This window comes from Syngnathoides biaculeatus, chromosome 7 (genome assembly GCF_019802595.1).
Source record: "Syngnathoides biaculeatus isolate LvHL_M chromosome 7, ASM1980259v1, whole genome shotgun sequence".
NCBI classification, from domain to species: Eukaryota; Metazoa; Chordata; class Actinopteri; order Syngnathiformes; family Syngnathidae; genus Syngnathoides; species Syngnathoides biaculeatus.
In genome coordinates, this window is record NC_084646.1 from 31,700,787 (window position 1) to 31,720,351 (window position 19,565).

Here is a 19,565-nt window from a genome sequence, read left to right on the forward strand (position 1 = left end):
AGTTGCACTCACAATTACACTTGGGGGCAATTTAGAGTGTCCCATTATTGTTGCACGTTTTTGGGATGTAGGAGGAAACCAGAGTGCCCGGAGAAATCCCACGCAGGCAGGGGGAGAACATGTAAACTCCACACAGGCAGGGCCGGGATTGAACCCCGGTCCTCAGAACTGTGAGGCCAACGCTTTAAAGCTGCGCCACCGTGCCCTGTATATTGTGAAAGTAAACAAAAAAAAAACCACAAACAGCTAAAAATTGAAAACAGAGGTTCCACCGTCACTGACAATATGTACTTGTTACTGTGGCTCATTGAGTAGTCACTTTTCAGCGGCAGATACACAGTACATTACAGCTGATCAAATGTGAAAAATACAATACTTTTGGTCCACTGATGGTCAAATCAATAAGCTTCATGATGTAATTTCTGCTCATGCAAAAAAAAAATGTCTTTCTTTGGAACATTTTCATATAGTGTAGTACAAAATATTTTAACATGCACAAGAACAATGTATCAACAAAATTCTATCAAAAAGGCTGATTTAGTATGTATTTTGTACAGGACGGTACGTTTAATGTAAGTTGACCATCAAGAGGATGGGGACAAGAGAAAAAAAACATTTTAGCGGGTGCGCCAGAGTAATTTGGTATTGTAGATAGTAAGGAATTGACCCCTCCGTACAGGGCACTTAACCACGCCTCCTGAAGTGATGTCATGCCACGTGCGCCTACGTCAGACAAACAATTAGCAAAAAGGGTGGCGCAGCAAGAAAAGAATAGAGCGAAACTGTCCGATTTACCGGCTGATTTTTCACTTGCATTCTTAGCTAACAGTGAAATATCGTTGAAAAGCAGACAGCAGGGCTTCAAGTATTTCAGCGAGGGGTATTTCAATGGTATTTACTTGCATATCGACGGAGAAACCATTGATATTAGCGCAAGATCTTTCCAGAGTCAGAGGAAGACCGAGAAGCCACATAATATAATATATTATAACCCAAAGACGAATTTGTCATTGACAGTTTCCTATTTTCGTGTTACATATCACACTTGTGTGCAGAATCTGTATATGTATCTGTATAGCCGTTTGTGAACCGCCGTATGAAGGAAAAGAAGGCGAGGCTTGATTTACGAGTTGTTTCTCTCGTTTTCTTTGTGGAACGTCACGCGCTCCCCTCAATAATTATTCTTGAATTAGTGCCGAACCTACGTAAGTCCCGACCGAGTACGACAATCACTACTTTAGTGTCCTCAAACATCCTTCCTTCAGTCTTGGTGTCTCGGTGCACGTCGAACCTTTTTAGGACTGCTAGTCCGGTTTAGCTTAGCTCACCGCCGAGCAGAGACACGTTTGTGCAGTCAGATCATCGCAAAATATCGCTCAACACAGATCAAGTGTGACAATCATTCACACGTAGCTATATTATGCAAGCGAAGAACTGCTAATTCATTTATATGAGACATGTATTGAAAATCAAATATAGGGCTTACCTTCGTGCAAACATATCTGTTCCGGTTGATGGATTCAGTTGATCATGCGGTCTTCCACAAAGTTTTATCCATCAAAGACATTTTTCGTACTCGGTCTTCTGTTCCGGTTGATTTTAGATGGATTCAGTTGATGATGCAGTCTTCCACAAAGTTTGATCCATCGAAGACATTTTTCGGACTGGGTCTTCGGTTTTGGAAAAGGTACGAATTGAACTCCACCAACTAGCCTTTCAGGATACCTGTCGTCACTATTAAAAAGTCCGTGACTACACCTCTTAACCATATCTATTGTTAAAAAACCCAAATACGCGATAAAACGCTACCAAAAGCTATACTGGACCATACAACGTTGTCTGAGAAATCTGCGGGTCCAAAAAAGGGGCGTGGTTTATGCAGATCTCTGGCCTCTGATTGGTCAGCGACGCTGATGACGCAATTTCTACGGAGGGGTCAATTGCTTTTACTACAACCACAGTTATATTATGTCTTAGGACAAATATAATTTGCATAAGTACATGTTTCTATATTTTGTTCATGGATTATTTGACATTTCATGGAGGGAGTTCCTCCAATCTCCTTGATTCTGACCCATTTATTGGTACTGCAAACGCACTGCTGTCAGATATGATGATAAAAAGACTGTGAAGCTCACCTTGTGTTTGTATTGGCTCCCCGGCTTTTTAAAGAGCAGCTTCATCAGCCTTGAGGTCTTCACCAGCTCAGTAATAAAGCTGATAACCTGCTGGGTGCCCTCAACCAATTTTTCCACTGCTTGCAAGCTACGGCCCTGACTCTTCATCCACTCACACACCATCACCACCAGCCCCAACAGCTCCCCACATGCCACTGCAACTTGTGAACCATTTCTAACTCCAGCATCTGCATCACCACAACCCTCCTCGTTCGTAAATGGCCGACCTCGATCCATCATTCTCACACCCTGGGACAAACTGTCGAGTTGGGTCAGGACGGTGTGCTGCATGTTTAGCAAACACTCCATCTGAGAGGTCAAGAAGTCCATGCGATTCTCACTGCAGCGTAAGGAAGCATAATGAGAAGAGGAAGAGGAAGAGGAAGTAGCTTGAGACTTGTCTAATCCATTAAGGGAAGACTTTCTTCCATCAGATTTCTGACCATGAATAGGCTTTGGATCATACATTCTGACCAAAGAGTTGTTCAAGCTGGAGCTCATGACTGATTTGTATTTTACCTCTACCTCTTCAAAACAAAGCCACTCATCACTAAAGTCCTGACAATCATTCGGGTAAAAAGTAAATGAACAAATATTTGCAAAAAGAGGAAGTGGAAGCTGAAGAATGAACTCCCCCACGACACAATATTTCAGAGTTGAGTTTTAACAACAGCAAATGGCTTGCCTCCAAATTAAACTTCAGCCCCCTGTGAACGTCATGGAGTGGATGGCCAGTGATAACAGCCGAGAGTTTGAGTGGGCAGTAAGGGATTGATGGGGAATTATGGTTGCCGGAGAGGATGGCTATCTGACATTTGAGATGCCACAAAGGCCTTTGGCTAGGTGTTAGAATCTTAAGAATCTAGGACTGACATATGACTCTGTATGAAATAAAACAAACAAAACTACTTCCAATTAAAAACTAAAACTCAACATGAACAACAATAACACGGTGTGAGTTAGAAGATAGAACTCCAAATCTACATTCAACGTTCATGAGTAGAGGAATAGAGGGATGAAGGGTGTGAGGATCAGATAACTAACATTTTATGCACCACTCACACTTTTGAGATTAAAGTCCTTTTGAGCTTTCTGCTCTACAAAATAAAAATTCAGGAAACACATAAATGCCTCAAAATATGAGAAAAGAAACATTTTGAATTGCTAATTTCTTCATCATTTTATAGACAATGTTGAGACAAAAACTTGGAATTCTATCTTCTTCTTTTCCTTTCGGCTTATCCTGTTAGGGATCGCCACAGCGTGTCATCTTAGATGAACTCAGATTTGTTTGTCACAGTTTTACGCTGGATGACCTTCCTGACGCAACCCCTCTGCATTTAGCCGGGGAGAGAAGCTTACAGGACCTGGTATTCCCAGGCGGTCTCCCATCCAAGTATTAACCAGGGCCAAACCTGCTTAGTTTTCGAAATATGGCGAGATCGGGTTCTCAGGGTAGCATGGCCGTAAACAAAAACTTGGAAATCTATGCCCGGATAAAATGCAATGGATGGATGGATGGATGATGTTAGATGGATGGATGGATACCATTGAAACCTGCTCCTGCAAAGGAACTCCACTTCTCACAGGATACAACGTATTAACTTACATATAGATACAGTGGCATAAAAAGTATTCAACCCCTTCCAGATTTCTTTTTTTTTTTTGCACATCTATTACACACGTAAGATTTCAAATAATCAAACCAATTTTAATATCACTCAGAGACAACTTAAACGAAGACAAAATCCATCCATCGCTCCATCTTCTAGTGCTTTCCCAGGTTCTTTAGCAGGGATACCCAGACTTCCCTTTCCCCAGCAACTTCATCCAGCATTTCTGGGGGATCCTAAGCTTTCTCAGGCCACCCGAGAGACGTAGTCTCTCTAACGTGTCCTGGGTCGTCCCATGGGTCTCCTTCTGATCGGATGTGACAGGAATACCTCAGCAGGGAGGTGTTCAGGAGAAATCTGAAGCAGATGTCCCAGCCACCTCATCTGTCTCCTCACAATGCCGAGGAGCAGCAGCTCAACACTGAGCCCCTCCCGGATGATCAAACTTCTCACCCTATTCAGAAAACAGTGCCCGGACACCCTGTGGAGGAAACTAATTTTTTTAATTACAACCCACAGCACGTGATCATAGGTGAGGGTAGGAACATAGATCGACTGGTAAATTGAGAGCTTCACCTTACGACTTAGCTCCCTCTTTACCACAACAGACTGGTACAAAGTCTGCATCACTGCAGACGCTGCACCGACCCGTCAGTTTCTCCAAAAGTCTTGAGGATGATCACGGTGTTTTTGGGCCTACTTCACGTTCTCTGACAGATTCTATTTAAGGGATTTCTTGATTCAACAAGGATGGTGGTAATCAGGTTTGGGTGCGGGATGTGAAATTGAACTCACCTTTCCAAAATTAGTGACTAGTCACAGGGAGTGCAATTACCTTTTCACAGTGGGTTTCAAAGGTGTTTTTTGTGCCTTAATACATTGAATTGTCATTTGAAAAATGTGTTTTGCATTTCATTGGGTTGTCTCTGAGTGATATTAAAATTGGAAAAAGAATAAAAGTAAAAGAAAAGAAAATCCTGAAGGAGACCTTCCAGCCATCAGTTCGTGCCCTCAAACTCATATGTTCTTGGATCGTCCAACAGGACAATGACCCGCAACACATCAGCAAGTCTACCCCTGGATGGCTTGAAAAAAAAAAAAAAAAAAACAAAAAAAAAAAACAATACACACACACAATCCACTCTTAGGTTCCAGGGATTTTTTCATAGAAGGTCAGAAAATAATAATAATTGAATTTTCATTTGAAAACTGCATCTTCTTTAGGTTGTCACTTTGTGATATTACAATTGTTTTGATAATTTGAAACCTTGTGTGTGATGGTTATGCAAAAAAAAAAAAAAAACCATTCACGGCACTGAACACCCTCAATTTCATACATCTCTTGCTAAGACACACAGAACTGTTCCACAACTCAGTACACACAATCTCTCATGAGTATTGGAGAGGTGACAAAGTGTTGGTGCCTAAACTGGCAATCATCTGCCAGTACCGAGGAATAAAATGAACTGTAGTCTTTTCCATACACTGTTTTTTCAGACAGACAAGTCATCACCTGTCAACTTAAACACTCATGATTGATTCCATTTTACAACCTGGGATGAAAATATTGAGGACATTGCATGTGCAGACACAAGGGGGCCACATCCTGCAGAAATACTTTATATGCTTGTTTGCGCAGATGCAGACAAGGGGCATGCTCAACTTTATGGCATGCTAAACAAATTAATGAGACCATATGTTGAAATTAAATGAGACCATTAAGAAAATAAAGTGATTTATTGTCCACGCTTTCAATTTATGCTTTAATTGTTTACCAGTTCAAGAATTTCTAACAAAATTCATCTTTGTCTACCCATATATAAACTGGTTCATTGAGGTGCCAAAAAGGGTTTTGTACCATTGACTTTAGCATACAGTTATGATAGCTGACCTTGGGCAACAAAATAAACTGTATTTTTTCAACTATGTAGTGCATCATAATAAAAGGTGCAGTCTTAGCTCCAGGTGCAATTTCTGTATTTAGCACATACATAAGACGGATCATGTTATTAGGCAGAGGCATGGGGGCGCTCATGAGGCAGTGAGGAACAATTGCACCGTTATTTTTGGAAACAGAAGAACAAGCTTATCCTTATACCCACCACAACGACTGGTACAAGCAAGTCACTAGTAAAGACACCATCTGCACTCATGGTGCCACACCAAACCAAAATCATGACACAACAGCAAACACAACACAACCAACAGACCGCAAAACAATCAGCATGCTGGGAGTACTTCCAGCCTTCCAGTGATGTGACATTACATTAGTTTATAACAAACGGTAGCATGCACGTACACTATTTAAAAAGGCAACAAAAGCAAAACTGAATTCGATTGTCTTACTTTTTATTTTCAGCTTGTCCCGTCAGGGGTTACCACATCTTTTTCCATTTAATCTCCTGTCTTCCCTCACAACATCTATCAACCTTCTCTAAGATCTTCCTCTTGCTCTTTTGCCTGGCAGCTCCAACCTTAGCACCTTCTACCAATATACTCACTCTCTCGCCTCTGGACATGTCCAAACCATCAAAGTCTGCTCTCTCAAACCTTGTCTCCAAAACATCCAACTTTGGCTGTCCCGCTGATGCCAAAAAAATCTAAATTTGGCTGTCCCTCTAATGTGCTCATTTCTAATCCTATCCAACCTGCTCACTCCAAGAGAGAACTTCAATGTCTTAATTTCTACCACTTCCAGCTCGGCTTCCTGTCGTCTCTTCAAAGCCACTGTCTCAAATCCGTACTGCATTGCTCTCCTCACTACTGTTTTATAAACTTTATCCTTCTTCCGAGCAGAGACCTTGCTGTCAAATAACACACCAGACACCTTCCGCCAGCTGTTCCAACCTGCTTGGATCAATTTCTTCACTTCCTTACCACACTCACCATTGCTCTGGATTATTGACCCCGAGTATTTGAAGTCGTCCACCCATATCTCTTCTCCTTGTAGCCTTGGTGTTCCCCCTCTACCCCTCTCATACTCACACATATATTCCGTTTTACTTTGGCTAATCTTCATTCCTCTCCTTTCCAGTGCATGTCTCCATCTTTGTAATTGTTCCTCTGCATGCTTCCTGCTTTCACTGCATATCACAATATCATCTGCGAACATCATGGTCCAAGGGGATTCCAGTCTAACCTCATCTGTCAGCCTATCCATTACCACAGCAAACAGGAAGGGGCTCAAAGCTGATCCCTGATGCAGTACCACTTCCACCTTAAATTCTTCTGTCACACCTAAGGCACACCTCACCTATGTTCTGCTGCCTTCAAACATGTCCTGTACTATTTAACATATTTCTCCACCACACCAGACTTACGCATGCACTACCAGAGTTCCTCTCTTGGTACTCTGTCATAGGCTTTATCTAGATCCACAAAGACACAGTGTAGCTCCTTCTAATCTTCTCTGTACTATTCCACTAGCATCCTGACGACAAATAATGCATCTGTGCTACTCTTTCCAGGCATGAAACCATACTGTTGCTCGCAAATACTTACTTTTATCTTGAGTCGAGCTTCCACTACTCTTTCCCATAACTTCATCAACTTTATTCCTCTATAGTTCTCATAGCTCTGCAAATCGCCTTTGTTCTTAATAATGGGAACAAGCACACTTTTCTGCATCTTCTCGGCCGCGAGTATTCTGTTGAATAAGTTGGTCAAAAACTCCAAAGCCACCTCTCCAAATTGCTCCATCCCTCCAGAGGTATGCCATCAGGACCAACTGCTTTTCCATTTTCATCCTTTTGGTGCCTTTCAACTCCCCCCTTATTAATCATTAACACTTGCCTCTTCTATGCCTTTTTTCTCCCATTTTCTTCTTTCATGAACTTCTCAAAGTATTCTTTCCATCAATTTAGCACACTACTGGCACCAGTCAAGACATCTCCCAGTTGCACACCTTTCCCATCTCTATCCCTCGGTCTGGCCAACCTGTAGAAATCCTTTTCCCCTACTTTCATTTCCAACCTGTTGTGCATGTAAACATAAGGCTCTTGTTTTAGCCTTTGCCACCTCTACTTTTGCCCTACGTCACATCTCAATGTATTCCTTTCACCTCTCCTCAGTCCTTTTTGTGTCCTACTTCTTCGCTAACTTCTTTCCTTGTATGACTCTCTGTATTTTGTGGTCCTACCACCAAGTCTCCTCCCCTTTCCTACCAGAAGACACACCAAATACTCTCCTGCCTGTCTCTCTAATCACCTTGGCTGTAGTACTCCAGTGTTCTGGGAGCTCCTCCTGTCCACCGAGAGCCTGTCTCACCTCTTTCCGAAAGGCCGAACAACATTCTTCCTTTCTCAGCTTCCACCACATGGTTCTTTGCTCTACCTTTGTCGTCTTAATCTTCCTCCCCACCACCAGAGTCATCCTACACACCACATTCCTATGCTGTTGAGCTTACACTCTCCCCGACCACTACCTTACAGTCATGAACCTCCTTCATATTACATCATCTGCACAAAATCCAATCATCCAACTGCGTGCTTCTACCTCCGCTCTTGTAGGTCACTATATGTTCCTCCAACTTCTGGAAATAAGTGTTCACTACAGCCATCTCCATCCTTTTTGGAAAGTCCACCACCATCTGTCCATCAAAGTTCCATTCCTGGATGCCGTACTTACCCATCACTTCTTAATCGCCCCTGTTTCCTTTACCAATATGTCCATTACAATCTGCACCAATGACAACTCTCTTGCTGTCTGGGATGCTCAGAACTACTTCATCTAGTTCCTTCCAGAATTTCTCTTTCAACTCTAGGTCACATCCTACCTCTTGGGCATAGCCGCTAACCACATTATACATAACACCCTCAATTTCAAATTTTAGTCTCATCACTCGATCTGATACTCTCACCTGCGTTTTTCTATTGCTACTCTTGTAGGTTACTCTATGTTCCTGCCTCTACTGGAAAAGGGTGTTCACTGCTGCCATTTCCATTCTTTTTGCAAAGTCCACCGCCATCTGTCCCTGAAAGCTCATTTCCTGGATGCCATACTTCCCATCACTTCTTCATCACGCTTGTTTCCTTCACCAACAAGTCCATTACAAATTGGCATTAATCACAACTCTCTCTGTGTCTATAATGCTCAGAACTACTTCATCTAGTTCCTTCTCTTTCAAGTCTAGGTCACACGCTACCTGTGGGGCACAGCCGCAAATCACATAATATATAATTCCCTCAATTTTAAGTTTCAGCCTCATCACTTGATCTGATACTCTTTTCACCTCAAGACATTTTTCGCCAGCTCTTCCTTTAAAATAAGCTCTACTCCATTTCTCTTTCTATCTACTCCATGGTAAAATTATTTAAACCCTGCTCATAAGCTTCTAGCCCTACAACCTTTGCACAGCCAAAAGAGCCCAATTTGGATGCACAATATATCAATCTTTTGTCTAATTATCATGTCAACCAACTTCTGAGCTTTTCCTGTCACTCCCAACATTCAAAGTCCCTTCACTCAGTTTTAGGCTCTGTGCATTCCTCTTCTTCTTCTGCCGATGAATCCACTTTCCTCTTCTTCTTTGTCTTTGACCCAGAGTAGCTGAATTTCCACAGACGCCCTGCAGGTTAACGGTGTCGGGGGCGGACATTGTTAACCCGGGCCACGACTGATCCGGTATGGGATTCTTGAGATGAATGCTCATATTTGTTTGGAAAATTTTTATGCTGGATGCCCTTCCTGACGCAACCCTTTTTGGGACCGGCCTTCAGATTACACTGGTTTGTGCCCCCATTGGACTGCTTTAAAAAAACTGAGTTTGATTGTACAGTACTTTATTGAAGTATTTAACAACGTAAACATTCAGTTCTGTTGTGCTTTATTGAAATTGAAACACTACGTACTCTACGTACTCGCGTATTTTCATTATCCAAGCCGCTTATCCTCACAAGGGTTGCACGAAAGCTGGAGTCTAACCCAGCTAGCGTTGGGCGAAAGGCGGACTACACCCTAAACTGGTCGCCAGTCAGTCGCAGGGCAGATACAGTATCAACACCATCACTGAGCGGAAATCAATCCCACGCTCCCTGCACTAAAGGCAGGCAGGTGTACCACAACACCATCTGGGACTCTACTCACGTATTGATTCATCCTCATCAACAAATACATCAAAGTCCTCATCTTCTGTATCCAAAATGAACATGCCAGGTTCCCTCTCCTTCAGTCTTGTTGCCCCAAAGTTCCTCAGAAATGATGCTGGCTTTTGCAAAAACTCGAACAACAGTGGAACCCAACACATTAGTCCACTCATCTAAAATCCATTCACAAATATGTGTTCGCCACATGTCACCCATCACTCCCACGCAACGTCACTTTGAACACCCTGTTGACACCGATGCCCAGTGGTTGAAGTTCCTTTGTGAAGCCTCCAGAAATGATGGCTGCCCTTAACTGATCGCTTGCAGTTTAAACTGTGCTTCGTAAGCGTGTCCCTTCTGTTGTGCCATTCTTGGGGGTCTTTAGCCAAAACAATGTTGTTTTGCGGAAAGATAAAAATACTGGCACTATATACCTGCTGGAAGCGTGCCTTTAGCGGTCACGTTCGCCTTTCCTCTATATAAGCAGTGTGTTTGCAGGGAATGCTCCCAGTCAGTCAAGTGGAGCACTCATTAAAGTCACGCAATAATATTTGCAGATTTTGGAACTTGCTGGACACATAAGGCACACTACAGTTTAAGGCGCACCGTCCATTTTTTAGAAAATTTAAGACTTTTAAGTGTGTCTATGGCCGTGAAAATACAGAAATTGTTTCGGTACCTGAAAATACCACCATCCATCCATCCATCCATCCATTTTCTTAGCCGCTTATCCTCACAAGGGTTGCGGGAGTGCTGGAGCCTATCCCACCTGTCAATGGCCAGGAGACAGGGTACACCCTGAACTGGTTGCCAGCCAATTGCAGAACAGACAAAGAAACAAACAGCTTCACTTACAATCACACCCAGAGGCAATTTAGCGTGTCCAATTATTATTGCATGTTTTTGATATGTGGGCGGAAACCAGAGTGCCTGGAGAAAACCCACACAGGCACGGGGTGAACAAGTAAACTCCACACAGGGAGGGCTGGGATAGAACCCGGGTCCTCCGGACTGTGAGGCCAACGCTTTCCAGCTGCGACAACGTGCCGCTCCTGAAAATACCTAAACTAGTTTAATGAATGGTATTGGGCCTTGTCATAGAGCGTCTTGTTTTATGTATTTGTAATTCAGCCCACAAAACACGGACAACCAGATTCAAGGACAGCTTTTTCCTCAGAGTCATCAACTCCATGAACTCAAAACCACTGAACATAACAGTATTGTAATGCAATACTATGCAATGGCACTTTGTGCACTGATTTATTTATTTTCACAACAACTGTGCCTTGATGTTTTATCTGTTGTTTTTATCAAAGATGTTCTTTGATTTTTATTCTATTGTATTGCACCTTGCACCTTATGGAGAAGCACTCATCATTTTGTTGTATGCACAGCATATAATGACATTAAAGCCTTTTGATTTGATTTGATTGATTTCATTTGAGTCTTTGTGTTATTTATTGTTTATATGTCTGCAAACTTGTACACTGAAAAGTATTGTACTACAAACACACATTGTTAGGATTTGACACATATATCTGTTCCCTGTTATAGATCAAAATGTAATCAACAATCTATGTTAAATCCTAAATGTGAGCCTCGTGGTTTTCGGGGTTCCTCACAAACTAAAATTGCAAACAATTTTCAATTAGACTAGAGTGTACTGGTAGTTATGATCTCTAGTATCCTGCCTTTCTCTGGGGCTCTTGAATCCTGTGGATGTCTCCATCACTCACCCCCAAATAGAATCCCTAACCACAAGGGATTCACCATCCCATTCTCATGACTCACAGTCATTGTCATTGTCTGAGACCAAAATAATCTAGAATCAGGTTTCAGATTATCATCAGTAGGTCTCATTTGGGACCAGTAAAATAGGATATGTTGAAGTACATAAATAATAACAATACAAAAAAAAAAAGGTAGCCACTTAAAATTTGTGTTAAGAACCCCTTGTGAATAAAGGCTTAAAGAAGCTCCATTTACGGCATAGAAATATTATGTATGAAAATGGACTCATTGTGCTTGAGTACTGTTATCAAAAATGGAATACTTTAAAGGCTTGGTGAGTATTGTATATTACACTGTAATTTTGAAAAAAAAAATTGGTGTGTAGTTTTTCTGCTACAGAATTGAGGCATTGCAAGAACATGGTAATGGAAAGGAAGTCCATCCATTTTCCATGCCGTTGATCCTCACAATGGCCACTGAGTGCAGGTGCCTATCCCAGCTTTTGGGCGAAAGGTGGAGGACACCCTGAACAGGTCGCCAGTCAATTGAAGGGCACATATATAGACTATCACTGAGTGGGAACTGAATCCACGCTGCCTGCTCCAAAGTCAGGTGAGTGTAACACCATCAGTGACTATGGAAAGGAAGTCACACATTGTTATCTCTATGGGTGGAGCTACGATTATTTTATCGGTATAAAGATATGTGTCACTGCTGACTGATGACAGTCTGTATTGCATGTTCAGCGGCCTTGATAACCATGTCACATTTTTCAACTTAAAAATGGCTGGACAATGAAAAGGTCTTTTAATGGTAACGAGGTGTGGCATCAGCAAAGTGTGTTTGCATGTGTGTGAAGTGTTTGTGTGCATGCACATGCATGATTGAGAAAATGAGTGAGAGCAACAGAGAGAAAGAGAGAGAGAGAGAGAGAGAGACATAATTTGTGAGTGTAATTTGTCACTTCCTAAACTGCAGAAGGCACTCAAGTATGTGTTCTGACTTTAAAATAGACACCCACAGAGCAACTTCTCCAAATTAGAGAGTTTGGTGCTAGCTATCACTGTTCTGTGACTGCATGACACACTGGGTCTGTTTGAAAGAGCATTCTGGATAAATGACCTTGCAACATAGAATGAGCGTCAACCCAGCTGCCCAAAACTTCCCCAAGCAAACACAGACATGCTTAACTGGCTTTGCTTAGGAAAGAGTTCAAGCCGAGGAGCCAATATCGTACTTATATTATTCAGTCTCAGTGTCAGCACAAACTCACAAACTGCTAAGTAGGAATACCTACATTAAAAGATAATTTGTGTCTCTAATTAGCAGGTCAACAAATATAATTAAAACTTTGAACACAACCCTATATAGATAGATAGATAGATAGATAGATAGATAGATAGATAGATAGATAGATAGATAGATAGATAGATAGATAGATAGATAGATAGATAGATAGATAGATAGATAGATAGATAGATAGATAGATAGATAGATAGATAGATAGATAGATAGATAGATAGATAGATAGATAGATAGATAGATAGATAGATAGATAGATAGATAGATAGATAGATAGATACTAGATGACGTTTTGAGCATCCCAGTCAGAGAGAGTTGTGATTGGTGCAGATTTGTAATGGACATGCTGGTGAAGGAAACAGGGGTGATGACGAAGTGATGGGAAAGTACAACATCCAGGAAAGGATCTTTGAGGGACAGATGGTGGTGGACTTCGCAAAAAGGATGGACATGGCAGTAGTGAACACTTTTTTTCAGAAAAGGCAGGATCATAGGGTGATCTACAACAGCGGAGGTAGAAGCACCCAGGTGGATTAAATTTTGTGCAAACGGTGTAATTTGAAGGAGGTTACTGACTGTACAGTAGTGGTAGGGGAGAGTGTACCTCGACAGCATCAAATGGTGTTGTGTAGGATGACTCTAGTGGTGGGGAGGAACATTAAGAAGACAAAGGTAGAGCAAAGAACCATGTGGTGGAAGCTGAGAAAGGAAGACTGTTGTTCGGCCTGTGAGACAGGTTCCCGATGGAGAGGGGGAGCTCCCGGAAGTCTGGACTCCTACAGCCAAGGTGATCAGAGAGATGGAGAGGAGAGTATTTGGTGTGTCTTTTGGTAGGAAAGGGCAGAAGGAAACTTGGAGGTGGAACCCCAAATTACAGGATGTCATACAAGGAAAGAGGTTAGGAAAGAAGAAGTGGGACACTGAGAGGACTGAGGAGACGCAAACGGAATACATTGACACGCAACGTAGGGCAGAAGTAGAGGTGGCGAAGGCTAAACGAGGCATATGACATGTACACCAGGGTGGACATGAAAGAAGGAGAAAAGGATCTCTACAGGTTGCCCAGACAGAGGAATAGACATGGGAAGGATGTGCAGCAGGTAACGTATGTAGGAAGAATTGTGATCAGAATTATCATACATCTGCTTCCAATAAAGAAATGCTTTGCTCTGCTCTCGATAACGTGGCAGCCTCCTAGCAGGAGATAGCAGAACAAAAACGTCTAATCATCAGAACTATTAGAACTGCTGCCTGTTAAAGAAATGATGACCACACATGTATTCAGCAATCTTCAACACATGCACACGCACATAAACAAACATGTACACCTTGTTTCCAACTGTTTTGTTCGCCGTCTCCTTTTTGTAACATCTATGTAAATAAGGGCGTCTTAAAACTAAATAAATAGAGTTTCTGAGAAGAGGATAATCAGAGAGTGCAGTGGTGAATTGTACGAGACAATTCCTCTCCCCTCTCCTCGCGAAACTTGAACTGGTGTCTTTGCTTCCTTTTTTGTCCTGTTTAATGAATGTCTGATTGGTGAACCTGACAGGGTGATTAAGGATAAAGATGCAAATGTGTGCCAGTAGTGTGCGAAATAGATGGAATGAATACTTTGAGAAGTTGATGAATGAAGAAAATGAGAGAGAAGGAAGAGCAGAAGAGGCAAGTGTGAAGGACCAGGAAGTGACAATGATTAGTAAGGGAGACGTTAGTAAGGCACGACAGAGGATGATATATAGAAAGGGAGTTGGCCCTGATGACATACCTGTGGAGGTATGGAAGCAATTTGGAGAGGTGACAGTGGAGTTTTTGATCAACTTATTCAATGGAGTACTAGCAGGCGAGAAGATGCCTGAGGAATGGAGGAAAAGTGTGCTAGTTCCCATTTTTAACAACAAACACAATTTGCAGAGCTGTGAGAATTATAGAGGAACAAACATGATGAGCCACACAATGAAGTTATGGGAAAGAGTAGTGGAGGCTAGACTAAGGACAGAAGTAAGTATCTGCTAGCAACAGTATGGTTTTATGCCAATAAAGAGTACCACAAATGCATTATTTGCCTTGAGCATGCTCGTGGAAAAGTACAGAGAAGGTCAGAAGAAGCTACACTGTGTCTTTATGGATCGAGAGAACGCCTATGACAGAATACCAAGAGAGGAACTGTGGTACTGCATGTGCAAGTCTGGTGTGGTGGAGAATTTGTTAGAATAGTACAGAACATGTATGGGGGCAGCAGAACATAGGTGAGTTGTGCCTTAGGTGAGACGGAAGAATTTAAGGTGGAGGTGAGACTGCATTAGGCCCCTTCCTGTTTGCTGTAGTAATGGATAGGCTGATATATGAGGTTCAACTGGAATCCCCTTGGACCATGGTGTTCACAGATGACATTGTGACCTGCAGTGAAAGCCGGGAGCAAGTGGAGGAACAATTAGAAAGATGGAGACATGCACCAGAAAGGAAAGGAATTAAGATTATTTGAGGTAAAATAGAATATATGTTCGTGAATGAGAGGGATGGAAGGGGAAGACTGACGCTCCAGGGAGAAGAGATCGCAAGGGTTGACGACTTCAAATACTTGGGGTCAACAATCCAGAGCAATGGTGAGTGTGTTAAGGAAGTGAAGAAACGGGTCCAAGCATGTTGGAACAGCTGATTGAAGAGGTCTGCCGTGTTTTGTGACAGAAGAGTCTCTGCTATGATGAATGCCAAAGTTTATAAAACAATAGTGAGGCCGGCCATGATGTACGGATTAGAGACTGTAGCATTGAAGAGACAACAGGAAGTAGGGCTGGCGATGGTTGAAATGAAAATTTTCAGGTTCTCACAAGGAGATAGCAGGTTGGATAGGATTAGAAACGAGCTCATTAGAAGGAGAGCAAAAGTCGGATGAGACAAGGTTTGAGAGAGCAGACTTCGATGGTTTGGACATGTCCAGAGACGAAGAGAGAGAGTACATTCGCAGAACGGTGCTAAGGATGGAGCTGCCAGGCAATAGACCGAGAGGAAGACGAAATAGAATGTTGATGGATGTTTTTAGGGAAGATATGAGGGGAGTTGGTGTTAGAGAGGAAAATGCAGGAGATGGTCTTGGATGGAAAAAGATGATACGCTGTGTCATCTTTTTAAACGTCTTTTCCTAACGGTACAAGCCGAAAGGAAATGAAGAAAGAAGATTTTTACTCCAAGTCAATTTGTTTCACCTCTACCCATTTCTAGTCCCTGTGTGCCTCAGCCCACGTCCTCTTCCTCCGATCTTTTCTGGGGCACCGGTTTTGCCATTTATCCGGGACCCCCACATGGTGGCCAGCGGAGGTGTCCAACTGCGGCTCAGATTTATGCCTCCCACTTCACTCCGCCCAAGCCACACCAACCAAAGTCAGCCAATGTGTCAACTCATTCTTTACCACCCATGTTTTGCAGTTCACCTTCCCGAGTCCCTGTGCATTTAGCCACCTCGTATCCACTCCTACCAAGTCTTGATAGCAGCAGGCTGGGGAGGTACCTGAATCTGTTGCCTCTTGCTCGTGTCTCGGTGGAGCCTGACCCCCAGTTTCCTCTTGCCCCTGTCTGACCCCAGCCACCTCTTGCTCATGTCTTGGTGGAGCCTGACCCGAGCTCCCTCTTGCTCCTGTTTCGGTGGAGCTTGACCCCAAACCATCTTTCGCTTATGCACCGGCAGACCCTGACCTCGAGCCACCTCTCGCCCTTGTCTTGGCGGCGCTCAACCAGCAGCAGTACCAGTCACTGCTTCTCGCCCATGCCTCAGCGGTGCTTGACCAGTTGCAGCAGCTCCTGCTGCCTCTCGACCATGCCTCGGCGGTGCTTGGCCAGCAGCAGCCACCACCTCTCAACCATGCCTTGGCGATGCTCCTCGCTTTGGTTGGCTTGGACGGCCACCAGAGAGACTGGGATGGGGGTTTGTTCGTAGACGTGAATGTGAGTGCGAATGCCTGCTTGTTTTTATGTGCACTTTAATTGGCTGGTGACAATTCTGGTGTCAAACAAAGAAAGCTGGGATTGGCTCAGCCCAAGACCCTCACTGGGATAAGTGGGACAGCAAAAGAAAGAAAGAAAGAAAGAAAGAATAAAGAAAGATGAATGAATGGATTAATTAATTACTTAATTAATTAATTACTTAATTAATTAATGCATAAACACGGACTCATTAAATGATGGCAGGTGTGTTCTTATGTCCATTAAACATGAGTTTAAATGTAATTATTCTAAACACGAGATGTGGCTTTTTTATTTTTACTCCACCTGTCTAAAAATGTCTTTGGTTAATAGTTAACAGTTATTAGGTCAACTACCTAAAATGGAAAACGTTTTAAAATTATCTATCTTGGTCTTATTTTTGTATAGTACAAAAACTTATCGGTCCACCAGGCTCAACCCCTGGAACTAGGCCTGGAGGTGGGGCTCAAAGACAAGTGCCTGGGGGCCTCGACTACACCTATGGGACCCACCTGTGCCCAGCCCGAAAGGGTAACATGAGTCCCTCTTCCCATGGGCTCACCACCTGTGGTAGGGGCCATAAAGGTTGGGTGCAGTATGAGTTTGGCAGTGGCCGAAGGTGGGGAATTTGGCAACCCGATCTCGAGCTACAGAAGCTTGTCTATGGATGTGCACTGTCACCTCTCTGACAGGGAAGGTGCCTGAGTTGGTGTGTGACATCGAGAAGTTCTGACGAGATATAGTCAGGCATGCCTCCACACAAATTGATACCAGTCCTCTTGAGAGGGGTTGAACTCTCTTCCACTCTGGAGTTGTCCACAATGTGAAGCGTCGAGCACATGTGGGAATAATTATTGTCCCCTGGCTCGACACCTGTATGTTGGGGTTCACCCCAGTGGACAAGAGGGTAGCCTCCCTTCCCTTTTGAGTAGGTGGGTGAAGTAAAATCTTGGACATGGGAGGTGTTCAGTGAGGCCATGTAGAATGACTTCCAGAGAGGTTTGAGGAAATTCTGGTTCACCATCTCTCATCTCGGGAGGGGGATGCAGTGCACCATCAACAGTGATGGTGTGGCACTGTTGACCTCTACTTGGAACATTGTGAGTTGTTGGGGAGAATGCTTTGAAGACCTCCTCAGTTCCACCAACATGCCTTTCCTTGAGAACCAGAGTCTGGGTTCTCTGAGACGGGCTCTCCTATCTCTGGGGTTGAGGTTACTGGGGTGTACTTGTCGATCGAGCTGATGTCCTACCCTCATCTACTGTCACGGGCTGTAGGTCATGACTGAAAGAACAAGATCCTGGATACATGCGGCCAAAATGAGTTTGCTCTGTAGAGTGTCCAGGCTCTCCCTTAGAGATGCTCAGTCATCCGGAAAAGAAGCATGAGTAGAGCTGCTTCTCTTCTGGATTGAGAGGGGCCAGATGAGGTGGCTGGGGCATCTGGTTAGAATGCCCCCTGGATGCCTCCCTGGTGGTGGTGTTATGGTACTTTCAAGCGAGCATTGCTTGTGTTTATTGCGGTATTTAAGTGCACACGTTGCTTGAGTTGATTACAGTTGTTTCAGCTATTGTGACAACAAGCACAGTGTGTGTGTGTGTGTGTGTGTGTGTGTGTGTGTGTGTGTGTGTTCTGCATCGGCATGTGAATGAAACATGACTGCAAAGTGGGAGGGTGAGAAGGAAAACAAAGTGCAATGGCGACTGGGTAAGAATGGCTTTACTGTTCCCGCCACCCAGCTCAGCTGTGCAATGAGAGAAGTAAGAGTAAACCCCGAGGAGGACAACCTCGGCATGGAGAAGACGTCTCCCGGCCAAAGTCACATGACTGCAGCAGGAAAGGTTAGTACGGTGTTTTCGCAAAACTGGTTTTCACAGTGAATGAAAATAGCGCAAAGATTCCTAGTTGGATGGTGATCTTTGGAGATAATAATATCAATTTCACTCTCAAAATGTCAGGTAAAAATGTACAGTTAAATGAAAATATGTGGATGAACACAGGAGGCTTTTACCAGAGCTGGAGAGCTCATCATTTTTTTTTGTGTGTGTGTGTATCTGCCCTTTGTATCGGTCTATCATATTTCATAGCTTCAAATCTTCACTTCATTTCACTCCAGGCTAATATCGATTTGGAATATCCAAAAGGGACTAAACCTTCCAGTCACAAGTTAGTCGTTTTGAAAAACAACACAGAAAAGCAGATGCAGTTTTTTTGTGTGTGTGGGGGGGGGGGGGGTAATGAAGCATCCAGACTAACGCTTCATTGAGTGGCTTCAAACATTGCAAGGGCCAAAAAGCTATACAATGAAGGGTCATGTATTGGAAAAAAAAATGCCTTGGTGATGTCGCTCGAATGTGTTCTGAAAAACAAACCCAACCAAAACATCCGGATTCTTGCTTCCAAACCAACAAAGTTAATGTCAAGGAGTAGCCAGCCCAATCCCCAGATCTTAATCTGATTGAAAACTTGTGGGGTGACATCAAAAATTTTTTTCTGAAACAAAGCCAAAAAATATAGATGAATTGTGGAATGTCGTTAAGGAATCTTGGAGTGAATTATCAACTGAAAAGCGCCATAAGTTGGTTGACTCCATTCCACACCGATGTGAAGTAGTTATATATAAAAATTAAAAGTGGTTGTAAAACTAAATATGGTTTTGTGACTCAAAGGATTGGCAAATCCCAGATAGAAAAAAGTTT

General features: G+C 43.1%; 1 protein-coding gene across 2 annotated transcripts in view; it reads right to left on the minus strand.

The window, feature by feature from the left end:
* Positions 1–19,565, minus strand: part of mylk4b (myosin light chain kinase family, member 4b) — a 58,303-nt gene that overhangs the window by 20,686 nt on the left and 18,052 nt on the right. Inside the window, exons 1-2 of one of the 2 annotated variants that reach the window (XM_061824033.1) lie at positions 2,378–2,678; positions 2,139–2,338 (exon numbers count right to left, since the gene is read on the minus strand). The exons of the other annotated variant lie outside the window; for it this stretch is intronic. Coding sequence (XP_061680017.1) covers positions 2,139–2,338; positions 2,378–2,678 — 501 coding nt within the window. Of the gene's footprint in view, positions 1–2,138; positions 2,339–2,377; positions 2,679–19,565 lie in introns of those variants that run through there. 2 annotated transcript variants of the gene reach the window in all.